At 57.0% G+C, this 20,470-nt stretch overlaps 1 protein-coding gene across 2 annotated transcripts in view; it reads right to left on the bottom strand.

The window, feature by feature from the left end:
- Nucleotides 1-20,470, bottom strand: part of MARK4 (microtubule affinity regulating kinase 4) — a 31,877-nt gene that overhangs the window by 2,437 nt on the left and 8,970 nt on the right. Inside the window, exons 7-17 of one of the 2 annotated variants that reach the window (XM_058280426.2) lie at nucleotides 19,351-19,407; nucleotides 16,447-16,683; nucleotides 12,964-13,083; nucleotides 12,421-12,520; nucleotides 11,102-11,211; nucleotides 10,851-11,010; nucleotides 6,328-6,545; nucleotides 4,008-4,111; nucleotides 1,554-1,832; nucleotides 1,344-1,423; nucleotides 387-431 (exon numbers count right to left, since the gene is read on the bottom strand). In XM_058280426.2, the coding sequence (XP_058136409.1) occupies nucleotides 387-431; nucleotides 1,344-1,423; nucleotides 1,554-1,832; nucleotides 4,008-4,111; nucleotides 6,328-6,545; nucleotides 10,851-11,010; nucleotides 11,102-11,211; nucleotides 12,421-12,520; nucleotides 12,964-13,083; nucleotides 16,447-16,683; nucleotides 19,351-19,407 (1,510 nt within the window). The remainder of the gene's footprint in view (nucleotides 1-386; nucleotides 432-1,343; nucleotides 1,424-1,553; nucleotides 1,833-4,007; nucleotides 4,112-6,327; nucleotides 6,546-10,850; nucleotides 11,011-11,101; nucleotides 11,212-12,420; nucleotides 12,521-12,963; nucleotides 13,084-16,446; nucleotides 16,684-19,350; nucleotides 19,408-20,470) is intronic. The other variant, XM_058280425.1, reaches the window with a different exon arrangement.

Below are 20,470 nucleotides of genomic sequence, written 5' to 3'. Positions count from 1 at the left end.
CATTTTTCCTACTGTCTGTAGTTGCTTTCGTGCTACAACGGCAGAGTTGAACGGTTGTGACAGAGACTAGTCAAAGCCTAAAATATTTACTATCTGACCCTGTACAGATAATGCTTGCCGCCCCCTGGCCCAGGGCTGCTGGCAGCTGTTCTGCCATTACTAGATGACTGGGGACAGGAGGTGGGCTGTCAACAGAGAGAGGAGGCGGGCTGTTGAAAGGAAGCGACTGAAGTTAGATGACCAAGGAAAGGTGGTCAAGAATGGGGTGGCGGTAAGAGAAATCACTGCAGGGAGTGAGAGGGGCTGGCAGGGGCTGGAGGGGACCCGGGAGCATCCTAGGAAGCTGGCCTTGCAGGCTGACAGGTTGGGGCTGGGACAGCACTCACCTTGTGACCTCAGGTCCCCCGATTCTCTCAGGTTCGTCTGTGACCCTAGGAGGGGGAGAGAGGAGGGCACAGTGTCCAGTCAGGGCGGGGGGGAGCCCCCACCCCCAACCCACTGGCTCCAGAACCCCGGGCAGCCCCTGCCTCAGCCCCGGGCCCCTCCCGGCTGGACGGAGCTGGGCTGGGGAGGGCCTGGGGTCGGGAGTTCATCTCCCTCTCCATCCCGAGAAGGGGGACCCATCAGAAATGGTTAGTGCAGGTCATAGAAAAGATACTGAAGAACTGGGGTGTCGGAAGAGAGAGGAGGTGGGCAGAGACACACTTACATACGGAGGGGCGCCAGAGAGAACGACACACACGGACACGCGCGCGCGCCCCCCCCCCACTCGCCTCCTTCGGGACCTCGCTCACGTGACAGCCCCTTAAGTGCAACCCCCTCTAGCCCCCTGCCCGAGCCCAGGCCGGCTCTACTCTTCTCCTTAGGACTTAGTACCTGATGTCCACATAGTTTACTTTTAGACTGGTTCACTGCCTGGTTCCCCGGGGCGGGGGTTTTCTACCCCTTGCTCACTGCCCTACTGCAAGGTCAAGGACAGTGCCAGGCACTCCGAGGCTGACGCTAAGGGCAAGCAGGCACACAGCCTTCGCCAGGGCCACGTCCTAAGCTCCGGCCCTGCAGCACCCCATTTAATCCTGACAACAACCCAGCGAGGAGGGTCCTGTTATGACCTTCCCGTTCCACAGAGAAAAGCGAGGCCTGGAGAGGAGGTCCAGGGCACGCAGCCGAGGGGGGGGTGGGAACCCCAAGCCACTGGCTCCCCAGGTGGCACTTCGGCGGCTCTCTTCTGCCTTCACCTGTCCGGTAAGTGAGGGGGTAACGGAGCAGCCGGCCCCCGCCCCTCCCGACACACATGCCCTGGGGGCCGCAGACCCCGGCGGCGGCGGGGGGACAGCACTTACTGATCTTGGATCCCTGGGGCAGAGCGGCGCCCGAGACGCAGCGGTTAGAGTTCTGCCGCTTAGAGGGATCGAGGGAAACCCTGCAGGGTGAGGCGGGCGGTGAGGGCGACGGGGAAGAGGGAGAGGCGGCGAGGGCGCAGGAGGCAGAGCAGAGCGGAGGACAGGTTAGCGCCGGGCCCCGCCCGCCCGGCCCCCTCCCGGGGCACTCACCGGCGGGTCAGTTTGGAGGTCAGCTTGGTGAAGAGGTTGGTGGCGGGGCGCGGCCGCCCGGCGGGCAGGGGCGCGGCCTCGTGGGCCAGGGTGGGCGAGGCGGGGGGCCCATTCTGCACGCCCCCGCCTCCCCCGCCCCCCGCCCGCCGGTCCCGGACCTGGCCGCCGTGGAAGGTGCTGCGGATGGTGGAGCCGCGAGCCAGGCGGCTCCGCTCCCCCGACGGGGGAGCCAGGCTGTGGCTGGAGGGAGAGGCGGGGGGCACCCGTGGGGTGCCCGAGCTGTGGGCAGAGAGGGGCAGGTCAGGGCGGGTCCCTGAGGCAGGCCAGGGATCCAGTCCCTCCGACTCCTCACTGTCCTGGAACCCCAAGCCAGGGCTTCCCTCCAGCCCCTCTGATTCCTGGTCAGCCTGGCCTGAGACTAGAGGACTACCTGGAGCTCAGAGACAGTGAGGCCACGTCCGGTTGTGGAGGCTGTGGACTGCACAACTCCAGCATCAGTCTCTGCTCCTTCTGTCTCTTCCTCCACTCTATTCCCTCCAAACTGTCCCCCACCAATCTCCCCTCGTAAACTCAGCAATTCAGTAGATTCGGATAAATTTCTAGATGGCTCTCTTGCTGTTCAATCCCCAAACCTAGGACTTGGGCAAACGTTTGCTACCTGAACTCGCACTACCCAGACTCGGGAAAGGAACAGATGCGAACCTCAGGGATGCCTGCATTTATTATGCCAAGTTTTCCACGGGTGGAAATAAGGAGGAAGGAGCCCTCTTTCCAGCCCCTCGAGATGCACTGTGGGCAGCGCGGCCCTGTTCTCCCAGCTCCCCCAGGGCTCTCTGACCCTCCCGGTCCTGACACCAGGGGCCCAGCCTCCAACCTCTATGCTTCCAGGGACCCGGGACAAGCCTGGACCTGAGACGGAACCCCGACTGAGGCAGGCGCCGCCACCGCTCCCCTAGACTACCCCTCTGTTTCACTCTTAGTAACCGAACCACGAGCGTATGAGGGGCTTGGGGGTTGTACACGGCCACCAGTTGGAGACTACATTTCCCAGCATTCCTTGCAGGTAGCTGTGGTCATGTGACCAGGCCCTGCCCAATGGGAAATGAGCAGACCATTTCCGAGTCATGCCCTTGAAAAGAACGCTGCTTGTCCTCCACTCTCTGTTCACCCTCCTTGCTGGCCGGGGAAAAAAATGGTAACTGAGGCAGCTGCTGCAGCCTCACGTGGAGAACGGCAGAATCAACCCAGGTCCTCGGAGGACCCCACCCGCCTTCCTCTAGACTGTTACATCCTAGAAGGACAAGCTTCCACCTTAGTTAAGCCACTATTTTGGGGTCTCTCTGTTACAGCAGCTGAGTCTCTAGTGTAACTGATACACATTCTTTTGACCAGAGCTGGAAGGCCATGCATCATAGTGGTTAGAAGGGCAGTCCCTGGAGTCAGTCTGGAATCACCGTTCTTAGACTTATTAGCTGCGTGGCCATGGATGAGTTACTTAACCTCTCTGTGCCTCAGTTTCTTACCTGTAAAATGGGAATGCTAACAGGATCTACCTCACAGAGTAGTCATGGGCCTTAAACCAGCCAATACATACAAAGACCTTGTACTCACAGTTGCTGCCTGATAAATATGGGCTTTTATTATTTTATTCAATATCCACCAGCGGCTGCTGTGTCAGAGCCTGTGCTAGGTGTACAACACACCTGACTGCCACCGGATCCCTCTAACAGGGTCTGGAGGCAGAGAACATTGGCCTCTTTTTGCAGAAAAGGAAACGGTGGCTCAGAGACTTGCCCAAGGGTCTTCCTCTCGGCAGGGTGCGGAGATCTGAACTCAGAACCGAGTGGCTACAGAATCACTGCTCCCAACCGCCGCATCACCCGGCCCCTGCCAAAGTCACGCCTGCCTGCACTGCCCAGATGCCCGCCGGAGCCTGCCTCCTGCTGCCCATTTTACGCGGCCTGCATGTCGCCATCCCGAATCCTGCTCGGCGCCTGGACTCGAACTGTGATGTGAAATCACTCCACCCTTTCCGCCTCTCTGCTCGGGCCAGCCCGAGTTGGTGTCTCTCACTTGCCAGCGGAACGAGGCCACACTAACAGGCTCCTACAACGCAGCCAGACAACCAGCCAACCCGGCGAGGGCGGGGCTGGGCCATTCTGGGGCTTCTCTTTCTAAAGTTCTAAAAATGGACCATTCAGAAAATCAACACAGGTTCCCAAGGCTCGTAGGTGGAGAACAGGGCAGGCTGCCTTCCTGGGGCTGCTGACTCATTAATTAAGTGGGGAGGATTTTCGGGGGTGGGTCTGGGAGAGGGGGAGCATCGGCCGAGAGTAGGGCGGCCACACATGCTCCCCAGGGCCCTGGCAGACCCCCTGCACATCTACCACCTTAGAGCAAAGGGGCCCTGCTCATCCCACCCCACCACCCCTACCCCTGCCAACCGCTCCCTACCTGTTTTCTTTGCCGTTTGGCAGCAGGGCCGGGCGTTCAGCCCCCGGGCGCTCCGTGCACACGTAGGTGTTCCTGCGGGTCATCATGCTGGGGGGGAGGCTGTTCTGCGGGAGACATGCCAGAGAGGGGAGAGGAGTGAGGAGGCCCCTGGGTACCCCTTAACAAGCCCTTCCCCCTGTCCCCCTCCTTAGGAATGCGCCAAGGGCCTGTGGGAACCAGGGCGAGGAGACGGTTTAATTGGGGCGAAAGGGCACACAGACATGGGAGGTGAACAGTAGACCCCAGTGACCTAGACAGCGGTTGAGGGAGATCCTCGGGGCTCAGATGGTTGGGGTTGGGGCCAGGGGATTGGAGGAGGTCCCTGGGGGCTGCCTCCTCCCCTCTCCTCTCCCAGCTCTCCCCTCCCTAGGTGCGGTCCAGCGCACTCAACTTTTTATATCCTGACTCATGCCACACTTGCCTCGCCTTTGAGCTTTTGCTCATCAGGCCCCACTTACCCTCCAGACCTGTGTTCTTTGTCATGTGACAACAGGGACGGGCGTCCCACTTACCTGGAATATTCCCCCTTCCTGCTCATCCTGACTCCCTCCTACTTATCTTTTGGGCGTCAGCTCATATTCCCTGCTCCCGACTCGACCCCGCCCTGCCCTGCTCCACTCATTTGGCCCAGGTGGAGCTGGGTGCCTCCTCTGGGCTTGTCTGGCCCAGCCTGGATCACTCTGTATTGTAATATCTGTTCCCAAAGCTGTCCCCACCCCACACTGTGAGAACAGGGAGTGCCAGGATTATGCTGCCTCGTAAAATGTAACGAGAAGGGTTCCCCTCTTCTATTCCCTGGGAGTCTGCTGAGGAGTGGTGTGCTTCCTTCTGTAAATGTTTGGAAGAATTCTACCAGAGACCCCATCTAGGCCTGGGATTTCCTTTATGGGAAGTATGATGGAGTCAATTTCTTGAACAAGAATATAAGACTTCAGTTTCTCTATTTCTTTTTTGTGTCAGTTTTGTTGTTCTTAAAGAAACTTGCCCATTTCATTCAAGTTGTCAAATTCATTGGTATTATGCATTCTTAATCTTATTGTCTTCTTATATCTGAGTAATTCCGCCTTTTCATTCCTGATATTGGAAATTTGTGTTCACCGTCTCTTTTTCATAATTAGCTTGCTACAGGTCTATAGCCTTTATCGATCTTTTAAAAGATTTCCTCTAGTGCATATCTGCTTTCTCCTTCATGGATGCCTTCTCTTTATTATTTCTTTCCTTCAACCTTCTTTGGGGTTAATCTGCTGTTCTTTTTCTAGCTTTTTGAAAGTGTGTGTTTATTTTAACAATACCTCATCTCCAAGTGCTTACTGTGCCAAACACTGTATTTAACAGTTTACGTACAAGTGTTTTCAGATTCTGATAAAGTCCATGTTCTCTGATGAGCCCAGTTCAGAGTAGAATACTGAAGCTCAGAGGTGAAAGTACTTGCCCAAGGTCACATAGCTCATCAATGGGAGTCAAACTCTTGTCTGTGAGACTTCAGATTCGACCACTTACTTAACCTGCTTCTATCTTTGTATCCCTATGTGGAGGAAGTGTGGGCCTCCTCAACCTGTCCTGTACCATTCCAGGGAACGGCAGAAGCAGGCAAGTCAAATACCACATTCCCCAGACTCCTCTGCAGCTCAGGTGCTGATACAAACGGGGTTCTGCCCACGTACACACTCAAGAAAACCCGGAAGATGGGAATGGGCTGGCAGCCTCCTTCTTGGCCCCTTCAACTTCCACCACACAGGCAAGGTCCTGGGGCGAGAGGCTTCAGTTCAGCCAGGCCCCAGTGCCCACTCCCCCGCCCTCCGGGGGTCGAGAAGGCTCTGCTGGTGGAGGACGGAGCTTCTGAGGCTTGGCCTACGGCCATGGCCGTGTGCTCTTGAATTCAACGGTGTGGCCTCAGAGGCAGCGGCTCCCTTGGAGGGTCAGTTCTGTGGACTGCGTCATTCCTGAAGGTCGAGCCTACTGCTCACTCCTCCAGCCCTTCCTGTGATCCTGGAAGCACCCGATCTCCCGTATTAAACGCTGCCTGCTAAAAGCACCTGTAATGCTTTCTGTTTCTGACCCTGAGCACTCATTTATAGAGTAGCCTCAAGCATTAGGCAAACACACACAGGACACTCAGCTCAGAGTCTGTTAAATGAAGGGCCGAATGAACGAATGAAAGGACATAGTAAGAGTCCTGGGCCGTGGGGTCTGGGGAACAGGGGACAGCGGGGTTGAAACCCGCAACCCGGGGGGCGTCTCCAGGCCAGACCCGGTGCCCGCCGCGGCCCCACCCACTCACAGGTGCGCTCGTGCTGTCCTTCCGCCGCTCTGGGATCTCCGCCTTGTTGGGGTTGTGGGCGCTGCTGACCATGGGGCTGGAGGGGGGCAGCCCTCGGCTCCCGCTGCCTGCGGCGCTGCAGCTGGCCTTCCGGCCCGGCAGGCGCTCCTCCTTCAGCTCCGCCTCCCCCGTGCTGGTCGGGCTGCGCTTGGGGTGCAGGGGCACGGGGGACGGGCCACCTGGGTGGGGGGAGAGGGACCGTGAGTGCCCGCGGCGCCTGGAGGACGCAGCGCCTGCGCCGGGAAGGTCCCAGGACCTTCAAGTTCCCCACAAGGAAACAAATCTTCCAGGCTGGACCCGGTCCTGTAGGGGGGGCGCTCGTTGGAAAGTGGGCTCTCTGAAGGTCCTACAGGCAGAGGAGCCCGAGCGGGGGCAGGTGGGTGCAGTGCGACTGAATCCCGCAAGCAGAGGAAACAGGGACACAGAGCGGGGAGGCAGGAGACGGGCGCCCGCGCAGGGACCGGGTTGTGGCGGCCGCCACTGGGACGCACCGCCTTCCAGGGAAGCGTGGTCTGAGGGCGCCCTGGGTTTGGAATTCTGGCCTTCAAAACTACGGGACTTAAAGAAATCCATTATCTAAGCCCTGGCGGAGTAAGACACACAAGGGACAATCTCCATGCAGGACACGGTGATGTCACCTCTCCAATTTACAAATGCACAAATACTGACCCAGAAACTCCACTGCTGGGGACTTGTTTTAGAGTTATATAGTTGCACACTATAAAATGACATGCCATACATACAGGTGATTCATCGCATTATTTTCTTTTTAAGATGAAAAAAGGGGAAACAGCCAAAATGCCCCTGGATAGGTGACTGGCTACATAAATCAAGGTATTTTCACCCAATAGAATACTAAGCAGCTGTCAAACAGAACAGGAAAACTCTTTATGGACTGATACAAAATGATCTTCAAAACAGATCTTTGGGAAGCAGATGAGGCTCAATTGACTGAGCTCCGGCCTACCACACGGGAGGACCCGGGTTCCATTCCCGGTGCCTCCTAAAGAAGACAGCGGGGTTGCATGACGGGCAGGTGCAGCAAGTAGACCCAACAAGAGACCGGGAAGAAAAACATGGTGAGAGACACAACAAAGCAGGGTGTGGAAGCTCCCTGTGCCTCCTAAAGAGGACGTGCAATACAGTGAGCTGACGCAACAAGAAGATGCAATAAAAGATACAAGAAGAAAAAAACACAATGAGAGACACAACAAAGCGGGAATGGAGGTGGCTCAAGAGATTAGGCACCTCCCTCTCCTATCAGAGGTCCCAGGTTCAGTTCCTGGTGCCTCCTAAAGAAACAAGACAGATGAATAGACACAGCAAGTGCAAACAATGAGGGAGTGAGGAGAGAGAAATAAAATAAATCTTGAAAAAAAAAAACAGGTAGATTGTTACGTGGGAAAGATAAAACCAGGGATGGGGTCTGCAGGGGGCCACCATGTGTATATAAAAAGGGGGAAGAACATCTATAATGTGTATTTATCGCTCCTGGCTTGTGTAGGAATACAATATCTTAAGAGACTATCATTTTAATAGAAGGAGAAATATTAAATCTGTATTAGCATATCTCTCTTATGTCTTTATGTACTTCCTTCGTGCATCCCTTCTTTCTATATCTACCTATACCTATACCATTTGGAGATATTTTAGTCATAGATATCATTTGTATATGAATAAACCATCTCCAAAAGAATTTCTATGAAACTAGTAAAAGGGGCTTCCCTGAAGGAGAGGCACTGGAGGCTGGGGGACGTGTGGGGATGACGACTTCGATCCGTCTAACCTTTTTGGATTAGCAACGTCTGAAGCACGTGAAGCAAAACTGAACAAAAGCCTAGTACCTCAGAGCACCTTAGAAACCTCCGGGCCAGGACGGGGCAGGCAGGAGTTCTGAGGACTTCAGGTGAACTCGCACACGTCTTCCTCAGAGACCTTCGTGCTTCCCGAGTCCCAGAACCACCGCGAGCCAGGCCCTCTCCGCTGACAGAAAGCCGGGCACCCGCCAGCAGTCTTTACCCCGAGAGCCCCCAGAGCCCCGGAAGCCTCAGGGTGGGGGACTTGAAAGGCCACCGTGTCCTAACTCTGAGGTTGTGGTCACAAGCTCCTTAGGGACCGTCTGGGTCAACCCTGGGATTGCAGCTGGGAAGAGGCCCGGGAGGGAGGCGGTCTGACCGAGACGGACGGTCCTGTAACGGCGGGGCCGGGAGCAGGGCCCGGCACTGAGCTTCCCCGACAAGCCTTTGCCCCACCTGTGCCCACCCTGGAGCGGAGAGCTTCACCCCTGCAGGGAGGCAGGGCTGCAAGAATAGCGGAGAGTCGGAAAACCCTCTGACAGTTCCACTCCCGGGTGGCTAGCGCAGCTAAGAGAACCGGAGATCTGCGTCCACGTGAGAAGTGGTACACCACCGTCCACGGCAGCAGGCGTCAGGGCCCACGGCCAGAGCCACCCAAGCGCCCACTGCAGGATGACCGGTGTAGCAGTTTGATATGGTTATGAATTCCAAAAATAGACACTGGGTTGTGCTTGTCATCTGATCTGTACCTGGGCATGATTGAGTTATGATTAGGGCATTGGCCCCCCACCCCTTGGTGAGTGGGAACTCACAGGTAAAAGGCAGGGCAAAGGACAGAGTGGAGGGTTTTGGATGTTGGAGTTTTGATGTTGGAGTTTGATGCTGACGCCTTAAGCTGGAGCCCCGGGAAGTCAGCTCACAGAGGAAAGAGAAGCAAGACCTTGGAGGAAAGGAACCCTGAGCCCAGGAAGAAGCAAGCCCTGGGAAGAAAGGAACCTTGAACCCAGAGAGAAGCAACACCCTGGAAGGGAGGAACCCAGGAAGCCTGAACCCTCACAGATGTCGGCAGCCATCTTGCTCCAACACGTGAAAACAGACTTTGGTGAAGAAAGTAACTTATGCTTTCTGGCCTGGTATCTGTATGCTCCTACCCCAAATAAATACCCTTTATAAAAACCAACTAATTTCTGGTATTTTGAGTACCCCTTTGACTGACTAATGCAACTGGATAGATAAAATGTGGTGTCCTTATACCAGGGAGTAAGACTTGGCCATGAGAGGCACGAAGTACCGCTACATGCTACAACACGCATGACCCTTGAAACACGACCCTGAGCCCAAAGAAGCCAGGTGCAGCAGGTCACCTACTGAACGACTCCACTTATACGAGACGTCTGGATCAAGCAAATCGAGAGAGGGAAAGCAGACTGTGGTTGTCTAGGATTTGGGGAGACAGGGAGATCTTGGGGGTGATGGCTAAGGGATGCGGTTTTTCTTTCTGAATAGGTTCTAAGATTGATTGTGGGATGAATGTGCAATTCTGTGGCTATGCTAAAGGCCAAGAACTGTACATTTTAAATGGGTGAATTGTATGATATATGAATTCTATTTCTGTAAAGCTGTTTAAAAAATATTGGAGGGGAGTGGATGTGGCTCAAGCAGTTGGGTGCCTGCCTACCACACGGGAGGTCGTGTGTTCGGTTCCTGAGCAAGACAGTGAGCTGACATGACAGGCTGGTGCAGTTAGCTGGTGTGACAAGATGAGGCAGTGAGGTGTCGCAACAAAGAGACGCAGTGAGGAAACACGATGAGAGACACAACAAAGCAGGGAACAGAGACGGCTCAAGTGATTGGGTGCCTCCCTCCCACATGGGAGATGCTGGTTTTGGTTCCTGGTGCCTACTGAAGAGAAGATGAGTGCAAATAACGTTGGGGGGAGAAATAAGTAAAAAAAAAAAACAAACAAAGCAGAGAAGATTGATATTTGATGAGAGCATGGGTAAGAGGCCTCTTGGAAATTCCCATGCCAAATCTGGGGTGGAAGGGAGGTTTATGTATTTTGTGCAGCGGATGAGCCATGGGGCACACTCAGGCATCTGTCCAGCCCCTTTCCACTAAGAAGGGCTTCTCCTCTTCCCAGTGTAGAGGAGAAGGCAGGGGCAGGCTCTCAGCAGCCACTTTGTACAATGCTTCTCTCCTGTGCCCTGTCACAGTGGAGTAATTCAAGCTGAACTCTGACATTAGAGTTCCATGCCTGATAAGTGGATTGAAGAGATTCCAGCCGCCTTTAGGCTAGAATCTCAACTAAGGCTAGAATCTCAACTAGAAGATCTAAGAAATTTGGGAGCTGAGAGATCAGGAAAAAGATAAAGTGATAAGGTAAGTGAGAGGCAAAGGCAAAAAAACAGAAGAGCAGAGAGGAAGCGAGACAGAGTGCACCTGCTCCGGGGGCTCTGGCTGCTTTCCCATTTCCAGCCCCGCCCCCCACCTCAGTCTTTCTGCTCCCTGCAGCTCCCCTCCTTCCTGCGGAGAAATTCCTCCCTTCCCTACAGTGAGCTCCAGTGGGTTTCTGCTACTGGCTAGCATGGGGGTGGGGGGGGTGGGGGGGCTGGGGAGGGAGCACAGAGAGGGAGCACAGAGAGGGAGCATGGCGGGGGGAGGGAGCGCGGGCCGAGGGGCCTCACTCACAGAAGTCGCTGTGGCGGCGCTGGCGGTGGTAGGTGGAGGAGGCGCTCCGCTGCCCTTTGCCGTGGCCGCTGCTTTTGCCGGCGCCCGTTCCATTGGGGGTGTCGCTGGGCGCCCGCACCCGTGCCAGGGCCAGCCCCGGGGCACCACGGTCCCCACCCTCCTGCGGAAGGACGGCAGTGAGGCACCCCCGCCCCTTCCCCCCACCTCTCCACCCAGGACATGCCTGCCCCAGGCCCCCGGTGCCCCCTGACCTCAGTCTTCCTGCCCAGCAGGAGGTAGGTGGCGGTCACTTCGTTGTACTTCTGGCTGGTCAGGGCCTCCTTGATCTCTTCCCGCGTGTAGCCCATGCCCACCATCACCTCTGGGGGGCGGGGGAGGAGGGGAAGAGGTTCAGCTCCCCAACCTTCCCTGCCACCTGTTTCTGGGCCACACCACCACGACGTCTGCTCCTGAGCCTGTCCAGGGCCCGTCCCCCTGCTTCCAGCATAAATTCCAGGCTCAATGAAAGCAGCACCCTGAGCTTCCTGGGAAGAACATTCCACCCCCTTCAGATGGTCCTGCTGATCCCTGCCTGCTCCGAGCCCCAAAGCCGGGCCTATGACGGGGGGCTGGCCGAGCAGAGCCTTTCCTCCCCAAGGCCACACGGACTAGTCCAGCGGGCAGTGGCACCAGCCCGGGGCATCTGGTGGAACATCAGGAAGGGGGCCTCCTTTTCTGAAGGGGTGTCCTGGCTGCCTGGACATGCTGTTGCCAGCTTGTCTTCTGTGGTGAGAGCTGCCCGGGAAGGAAGTTGACACAAGGAGAATTCCCAAGGATGGCGTCTCAGCACCTGGATGCAGCTGTGCCTGAAGCCTGACAAAGTCCCAGCCTTTCCAGTTACAGATGTGAATTAATAAATCATTGCTACTAGGTTGAGTCATAGGAAACTGCTGATGCTCTCCATTTCTGACCTATAAAAATGGCAACTTCTTATGGTCCAACTATTATGTAGTTGAAGCCAGACAGACTTGGGTTTCTTGTTACTTGCAACCATCCAAATCCTGATTAATGCAGCCAGGCTCATCTGTAGAATGGAGGGTGTTTGGAGGGTTTTTTAGGGGCTTTTCTAAGACTAACGCTTTAGGGGTCAAGAGTTCTAGGGCTCAAGCTGGAGGCAGTGGGATCAAAGGAGTGGTGGGTGAGGTCCGTGTCAAAATGGGATATTCCCCCAAACATGCAGATCACCGATGGCTTGTGCCCAAACTCTTCCAGAAGGGCTCTAGGACTCTCTTTCTGTCTTAATATTAAAACGCAGCACTTATTACATGCCACGTACTAACAGAGGCGCTTTATGTAGATTCATTCATCTCAGAGCTGTAACAATGGGTTGGGCCCATTTCACAGATGAGAAACTGGGAGCCCGGAGAGGAGGAGCCACTTGCCTGGGGTCAGAGCCAGAAAGCCGCAGCACTGGGGCCTGAGCCCCGGCTCTTTCCCGCTCTCCTAAAGGCCCAGCAAGCTGCCGATGCCGCCCCCGCCCCGGGGCACGTGCCGAGATGCCCACGGCCCCCGGGACCTGGGGACCCCTCACCGATTCGCTTGGTGTCCGCGAAGTCCTCCTCGGGCTCTGTGTATGGCTTCAGCTCCTCACCCTCATAGCCGATGTTGATCCATTTGTCTTTCATGATTTGCTGCAGGGACAGGAGCAGGGTGGGGCAGGGACAGAGAGGTGTGGGAGGAAGCAGGGAGGACACAGCTCCCCTCTCGGCCCGGCCCACACCCCGAGGCCGGACCCCCCCCCCAGGACCCAGGCTCCCAGAGGCTCCCAGAGGCTCCCTGAGGCTCCGCGCCAGCCCCCCCCCCAGCCTCCTGATACAACCCTCCCTCCCCCGCACCATCTGGGTCCCGGGCACCCTGTAATCATCCGAGGAGCTCATTAGCTAATTACCGGCACAGGGGAGTGGGGGTGGCGCCAGGGCGGGCCGGGGGCCTTTCCTGGGCTGCCTGTCCAACCCTGCCCTGCCCCGCGGCTCTCGGGCAGGTAGGTGGGCACGGGGTTGGAACCCGATGGCCAGCGGGCCGCGGAGGGGTGGGGGGCGGAGTCTGGGGGAGTCCGGAGCGGGGAGGGGCTCACCTCAAGAGTGCAGCGTTTAGCGGGGTTCAGCACCAAAAATCTCCGCAGGATGCTCTCACAGTCCGTCGACATGTAGAAAGGGACCCGGTACTTCCCTCTGAGGACTCGCTCCCGCAGCTCCTGGGGGAGGGCGTTACTGGGGGGTCTGCCCCACCTCCCAGTCCCCGTTACACACACACACACACACACACACACTTTCTCTTTCTCTCATCGGCAGCTCAGTTCCCCATCTGTCAAATGGGAACGCTGTACTAGGTGCAGCAGTCGTGCTTTTTTCTTTTTTTAAGATTAAGCTCTGTAACTTTTCCTGCACATGAAATCTTACACAGGAAGCAAATTCTATAAACCAGGTAAAAGGGCAGGTGGGAGGTGGGCGGGGAGCCTGCCTCCGGGCCCCGTCTCCTTAGCTGTGAACAGCCCAGCGCCCAGCTCACGGGGTGCTGCCAGACTACATGCGAGGGAGTCTCCGTAAAATCCTGGCGCACGCCGGTCCGGGGAAGGGCTGCTGCGTCAGCACCGGCTCTCCCCGTCCCCGAGGACAAGCCGTGCCTGGGCCCCGAAGGGCTAGGGCAGACCCTGAGGGCGAGCAGAGTTCCAGGCTGGCTTTCTTTCCCCCTTAAGGGTTTTCCACGAGGGCTCCTACCAAGGCTGTGAAAACTAAATAAATCCCAGGCGCCAAACCCTGGCAGACCTGCGGAGACCTTCCGACCTGCACAAGCACCGAGCCAGACAGAAAACGGAGGCGTGGGGGGGCGGGGGTCTCCCTGTGGGGCCCTCTGCCGGGGGCTGGGCTGCGAGCTGTCTTCGGGGCCTTCTAGAAGGGCTGTGCCTGGGAGACTCCTGCCGTGATCAGTAAGCCCGGAGACTCGTGAATATTTAATAATAATAACGAATATCACTTTCAGAGCGTTCATCCCTGCCCAGCAATGTTCTAAGTGCTTCCTGCAGGTTACGAAGTGAGCTCATGAGACCCATTTTCCCGATGGGGAAACTCAGGCCCAGAGAACTTCAGCACTTGCCCGAGGTTGCACAGCTGGAAAGGGGCAAGGTCTGGGTTCACCCCCGGAGCCCGTGCTGCGGCATTGCTGTAGCACACTGCCCCCGCCGCGTGGGGCCAGGCAGCCATCTGGCCCCTGCCGCCCCAGCAGCGGCCACAGCCCAGGTCCCCGCGAAGGGCTCACGCTGGCGCCTGAACCTCCATGCTCCCGTCCTGCAGGCGGAAGCCGGGGCTCAGGCTCGTTCGAGGCCACAAGGTGGGACCTGCCGCGGCGCTGCCTCCTTCCCCGGGACGGTGGCCCTGGCGGGCCTCTGGAAAGGCCTCCTGGGATGTCACTTACAGGAGATAACCCAGAACGCGCCAACTCCTACTACCACTTCCCAGGCGGCGGGGAGCAGGCAGGGAAGGCTTCACGGGGCTGCTTCTGTCCGGGGTGATGAAAAAGTTTCGGTGACGACGGCAGCACAGCCTCGTGAACGGAACAGATGCTGCTGCGCCGACCGCGCAGAGGCGGGTAAAATGGGAAGTTCTGTGTTGCATGTTAAGTTACCACCATCAAAATTCAAAAAGTTAAAAAAAGGTCTCTCGGCTTCATGCCTCAGACCCAGAAAGAGGATTCCGGAACAGGAGCCCCCGGGGCCCCTGTGGCTTTCGAGTGCCGTACCGCGGGGGCACTCGGCGCCCCTGCTCTCAGCGGGCCCGCGAGGTCGGGACTGGTGGTCCTTGTGGACCACAGCAGACGCCGAGGGGCTGGTGCCCAGCACCGTGAGGAAGGGGCGCCCCCGCCCCAGCACGCCGGCGTCCGCTCCGCCCCTGACCTTCTGATCTCAAACCGCTCCACGCCCCTCCTGGGCCACGCACCCCCGCGGCGGAATTCCTGCCTGCACCCACCACCCCCGGGGAGTCACCAGGAGACGGTGGGCACCCCAAACTGTGAGACGCCCTGAAAAACAACTGGCCTGTGAGCTTCAAAAATGTCAGCGTCCCGGAAGGCGGAAAGGCTGGGGAAGCCAAAGGGAAGGCGGCAAGGGACAGAGCCAGCTGGAGGGCGTCCTGGACCCGGAGAAACAGCCATGCAAGGACATTATCAGGACCACGGACGAAACGTGAGCAGGGACCAGGCGCAGGGACCCAGCGCGCGTGGATGCGGCCCCCCCCTCCTGAGCTTCGCGCTGACGGGAAAACGCCCCTGGTCTTAGGGGGTGTCTGCCGTCACTTTCAGGGGGCAAAAGGAAAGGTGTCTGCAGCCCGCTCGCCAACTGCTCGTTGAGCGCGGGAACGACACTAATCGTGACGTCGTGCGATGGTAACAGAGAGAGAAAGAAGAGGTGGCGAAATGCTAACAGCTGGTGAGTCTAGCGAAGGCTACCACGTGTTCTGTGTTCTAGTTTGGCAACTTTTTGGTAGACTTGAAATGTTTCAAAATGAAAGATTCAAAGAGACAAGAACGACGCCACCCCACACCGCCCACACCTTCTACGTCCCCACCCTCCCCCGCAGAGCCCGGGCCGGCACCTCTTTTGCATCATTCTGCTGCTTCCGTCTCCCCTGCTGGACTGTCGTCCGTGAGGGCAGGGATTTTAAGTGTACAAGTCAATGACTTTTGGTGTATTCGCAGAGTTGTGCAGCCATCGCCGTCATCAATTTTAGAACATTTTCATCACCTCAAAAAGAAGCTCCACCATTTAGCTGTCACCCCCAGACTCCACCCCCGCTGAGCATCAAGGGCTTGGACAAAAGACACGCCCGAGCCTTAGCCTGTGCTCCTGCCAGGTGAGCCCGCTTGCACGCGGGGCCTCTGCAGGTGCTGATTGGAGGCGTGTGAACAGGCCAAAGGAGATCCTATCTAGCCACGGCCAAAACGAGCCCCGTGGGCCTGGACCCACAGAAGCCGTGGGAATTTGGACAGGGTCAGCAGAAGCCAGGGGTCAGCGGGAATCGGAGAAGCAGACGCGAGGAGGGAGAGATGCCGAGGGACGGGGGCGGGAGGCAGCGAGCCCTGCCTCCGGAGCCGCGAGCTGAGCCACCCCTGCCGCTGACGCCAGCCCGCCACCGGCCCCCGCCGGCAGCCCTGGCCAGCTACGACGGCCCCTGCGCCCCCGGCGACCGCGAAGCCGTCTTCCGTCCGTGGATTTGCCCGGGCTGCCTTTCACGGACACGGAACCGGCCCACGGCCTGCGGCTGCATCCGCCCCTGACCATCACGCTTTCAAGAGCCGGGCCTGCCGCCGCGCCTGCGCGGGCGTATGTTCTTTCCCGTCCTTCCCCGTCCCGTTCGTGTCGTTATCCCCAAGCCTAAAGCAGGGCCCGACCTGCGGGAGGTGGACGAGAGCACTGCCGGGGCCCTTGGGCGTGCCCGGGCCGCGTGGCCCGGCCCCTTGGGTGGTGGGTGCTGGGTCCCGATCCCCGCCCGGCCAGGGGGCCTCAGGCCAGCCCTGCCCTCTGGCCCCAGCAGAGTAAGGACCCGCGCCCCGGCCCTGCCGGCACCTTGAGGTTGTGCCCGTCGAAGGGCAGGGAGCCGCTGACGAGGGTGTAGAGGATGACGCCGAGGCTCCAGATGTCCACCTCGGGCCCGTCGTACTTCTTGCCCTGGAACAGCTCCGGGGCGGCGTACGGGGGGCTCCCGCAGAACGTGTCCAGCTTCGAGCCCAGCGTGAACTCGTTGCTGAAGCCAAAGTCGGCGATCTTGATGTTGGCCTCGGCGTCCAGCAAGAGGTTCTCAGCCTGCAGGGGGGGGGCAGGGCAGAGCGTGGGGTGCGTGGCTGGAGCACCTCGTGGAGGTGTGGGGCGGCCAGGGGCCCCGGCTCAGGACCAGGCCCCCCCGGACTGACTTGGTCCTGCCTCTTACGCTGTGTGACCTTAATCAGCAGCTTCACCTCTCTGGGCCTCGGTTTCCTCACCCATAGGTGAAGGCTGTTTGAGGATTATAAATGGGTTAGTCCATGTAAAATGCCTACGAAAATAGTCATACCCAGTAAGTGCAATGTTGGCTATTGTTATTCTGTGTGGTCTGCTGAACTGGGGGTTCCCAGGCAATCCCCTGTCCCTAATTGTTCCAGAGTCATAATAAGGAAAAGGCTAATTTAACCTAACATTTATCATACCCCTTACTGTGCGCCAGCCCTGTGGACTATGACTTACCAGATTATCTGTAAAATGTGGCGCTAAGAGGACACATTCCGGAAGAATCCCAGCTTCAAATCTCAGCTCCCCCACTCACTCGCTGTGCACCTCAGTTTCCCTATGTGCAAACTGAGGATAATCACAGCACCCACCTCAAGATGGTCCTGGGGCTACGTGTAAAGAGCTCACAAATGGTACCCGGCACCTGGCCGACGCTCAATAAAGTTTTTGTACTGTTATAAAGTTTAGTTATTGAATGCCCTTGTCTATTTTCAGGGGCGTGTGTTTTTTTTTTTTTTTTTTTTTTTAACGTACCAGGACAGGGATTGAACCCAGGAAGCTGGGTGGGAAGCTGGCGCTCAACCACTGAGCCACATCAGCTCCCCTGAGTTGGTTTTCTCGTTTATTTTTTTTCTTTTAGGAGGTATTGGGGACTGAACTCGGGACCTCCTGTGTGGGAAGCAGGAGCTCAACTGCTTGAGCCACATCCACTCCTGGCATTTGTTCTTGAAATCATCTTTTCACAGATGAAGAAACTGAAGTTCAGAGAGGTCACCTCATCCCATGACAAGAAAGCAGCAGAGCTGGAACTCAAACTGGGCCTGCCATCAACACAGCCGGAGAGCGAAGGCAGTGTCTTCCTTCTCGCCTCTTCCAGCATTTTGACAACGAATGGTTGCACAAATCCACCTGTCACAATGCTGCTCACTTTTGGCCCCTCCCGCGTCACGGCCCTGTCCTGGTCCAGGCCTAGAGGCTCTCTGGCCTCCTCACTGGGCTATTGCAGGCTTCCTTCTGTTATCACACCCCTCCTCCCCCATCCTGCCCCAACAAGGGGGTCAAATTCATAAAGACACACACTGCAGAGGGATTTTCCTCAAACCTGAACCTAACAGCTTTTTTGTCTTGCTCAGGGGCTAACCTTCTCTTCTTGGCATTCGATGCTCTACACACAGTCCAGCCTCACAACACCTGGGCTGGTCTCTGCAGCACTAACCTGACCCCGAAATTCCTTCCAGCCACTTCCAGGGCCCTCCACCAGGGGGCGTGCCACCCCCAGCTGAACCTACACCTACAAGGCAAATGCCTGGAAAGGGCATCACCTCTGCACAGGTGCGCTGGACGGTAAGAGCAGTGCGCTTAGAAACCTCGACGGCAGGGCTCCTAACAAGGGCCCAACCAGCCTGAACTGGAATTCAAAGAAACATTCTTGTGGGGACATGATGGTGCGGGTGTGATGTATTTATCAAATAACGCACAGTGCAGTGTGGACTTAGTAAGGGGTCCTTGCAACAAAAAAGGTTAAGAACCCCTGCTCTACAGCACCTGGAGAGTGCAATTTTATGTCCCTGAATCGAATACTAATAAAAAAATTAAGTTTCTATTTTGTTCTTTTTTTCCTCATTTCATTCTCCCTGCAATTCATTTTCCTTGTATTTTTTTTTTCAACTTTTTTTCTTTAGGAGGTTCCGGGGATTAAACCCAGCACCTTGGGTATGCGAAGCTGGTGCCCGACCGCCGAGCTACACCTGCTCCGCAGTTTCACTGTATTTTACAAAAGTACCTGTCCTCAGTGGATGGGAAATGAAAAACAATAAAACGAACCTCACGAGTTTGAGAAGCATGTCCTTAGAGCACTAAGCACAGGCGGCACTCAGGGGTTCAACAAAGGACGGTCAAGGCACCCGAGCTGGGGCCAGACAGACCCTTCCTCACCTGCCTGGTCTAAGACGAGAAGCCTTGAGGGGTGCACTTCTCTCCGAGCAGGCGGTGAGGAGGGGGACCCCAGGCACGGAGATAGTCGGGGCTGGGACAGGAAGCCAGGTGCCTAGCCCGTGAACCCCGTCCCTGCCCGGTGCCAGCAACGGGGCTTCTCTCTTAAAGGTCCTTCTCAAGGTCTAAGATTCCTGGGGTTCCAAGGCCCTGGAGGCAGCGCGCCTGACTCTGAGGCTCTAACTCTAAATTCTCAAGGGTTCCGGAACGTTCTATGCCAAGGACCCGTGGGCTCTGAGAGCAAGGCCTCTGTCGCAACCACGTCCTTATCGCGCAACCACGTCCTTATCGTGCAACCACATCCTTATCGCACACCCGCACAGCGGGGCCGGCCTGGGACACTTTGTTTCTTTCCCCTTTGCGCACGCCTCCTGTCCCTGTCCCCCCACCCCTCCCACATCTGCTGGCCTTGCTTTTTGCCACAAAAGCTTGGGAAAAAGTCAGGGAACTCAGGGTTCCGAGGAGGAGGACAAGGAGAAAAGGGCTGCGGCTCACCTTCAGGTCTCGGTGGACGATGTTTTTCTGGTGACAGTAGTGCACAGCCGACACGATCTGAGGGAGGGGAGGCAGGCCAGTTACTCGTGGCCCCCGGCCCCCCTGGGGGACCCTGAGAGCCGGCGCCCATCCCAGGCCCTGCGGCCTCGCGCCGACGCGGCCACGGCAGCAGATGCTCTTGGACCATCTCCACTCGGACACGCAGACGTCAGGACGCCCCTGTGCCCACGGGCACCAAAAGCGAGACCCTGGGACCCGCTCCCGCCCGACTCTCAAGGCCGGAAACACGAGGTCCTCGCACACACGTGGCCTCAGACACACCCAGGGGGCCCCGTCAGTGCCAGACTCAGCCCTCACGCCTGCACACCCAGACCCCTCCACCCACAAACCCACACACCTGGGCCCTCGCACCTGCACGGCCTCTTTTATTCACACACCTGTGCACACTTACACACCTGGGCACCCTCACTGCCACATACCTGGTCACCCACACATCTTCTCTCTCTCCCAGGCACTCTGACGCCTGTGTGGCCTCTTGAACATACCTGGACACTTCCCGTCATCTTATCCGTGTACCTGTGTACTCTCACACCTGTGTGTCCTCTTACCTGCACACCTGTGCATACTCACACCTGGGCACCCTCGCACCTACATGCCTTTTTTTCCCCCCTTTCTTCAACTCAATAAGCATTTATTAGGAGTTACTGTATGCTAGCTGTACTATTGAGAAGAAAATGAGTAAACCTGCCTCTGTCCTCAAAGATTTCACAATCTAGTTCAGAGAAAATCTAATTCAGACATAAGCAATAATTCAGTTCTGAAACTGAGAGTCACACAGAGGTACACAAGTTGCTATGAGTGTTTGAAGGTCAGGAAGAATGGGAAAAAGTTATGTAAAAGGTGGTATTTGAGGTGGTCTCTGAAGAAGGGTAGGATTTTAATACGTAGAGGTAGAAATACAGTGCCTGCCAGCTCTTCTGCCTTCTAAGAATCTCCCGTACCTGTCCACTGAGCTCCGGCTCCACTGCCACGGCCAGGCCCTCACCGTCTCTCACCTGAACTACTGCAACAGCCTCCCAACTGGCCCCCTCCTTCAGTTTTGCCTCTCCCTATCACTCTT

This window comes from Dasypus novemcinctus, chromosome 18 (assembly GCF_030445035.2).
Source record: "Dasypus novemcinctus isolate mDasNov1 chromosome 18, mDasNov1.1.hap2, whole genome shotgun sequence".
Lineage (NCBI taxonomy): Eukaryota > Metazoa > Chordata > Mammalia > Cingulata > Dasypodidae > Dasypus > Dasypus novemcinctus.
This window is presented reverse-complemented; position numbering and strand designations above follow the sequence as displayed.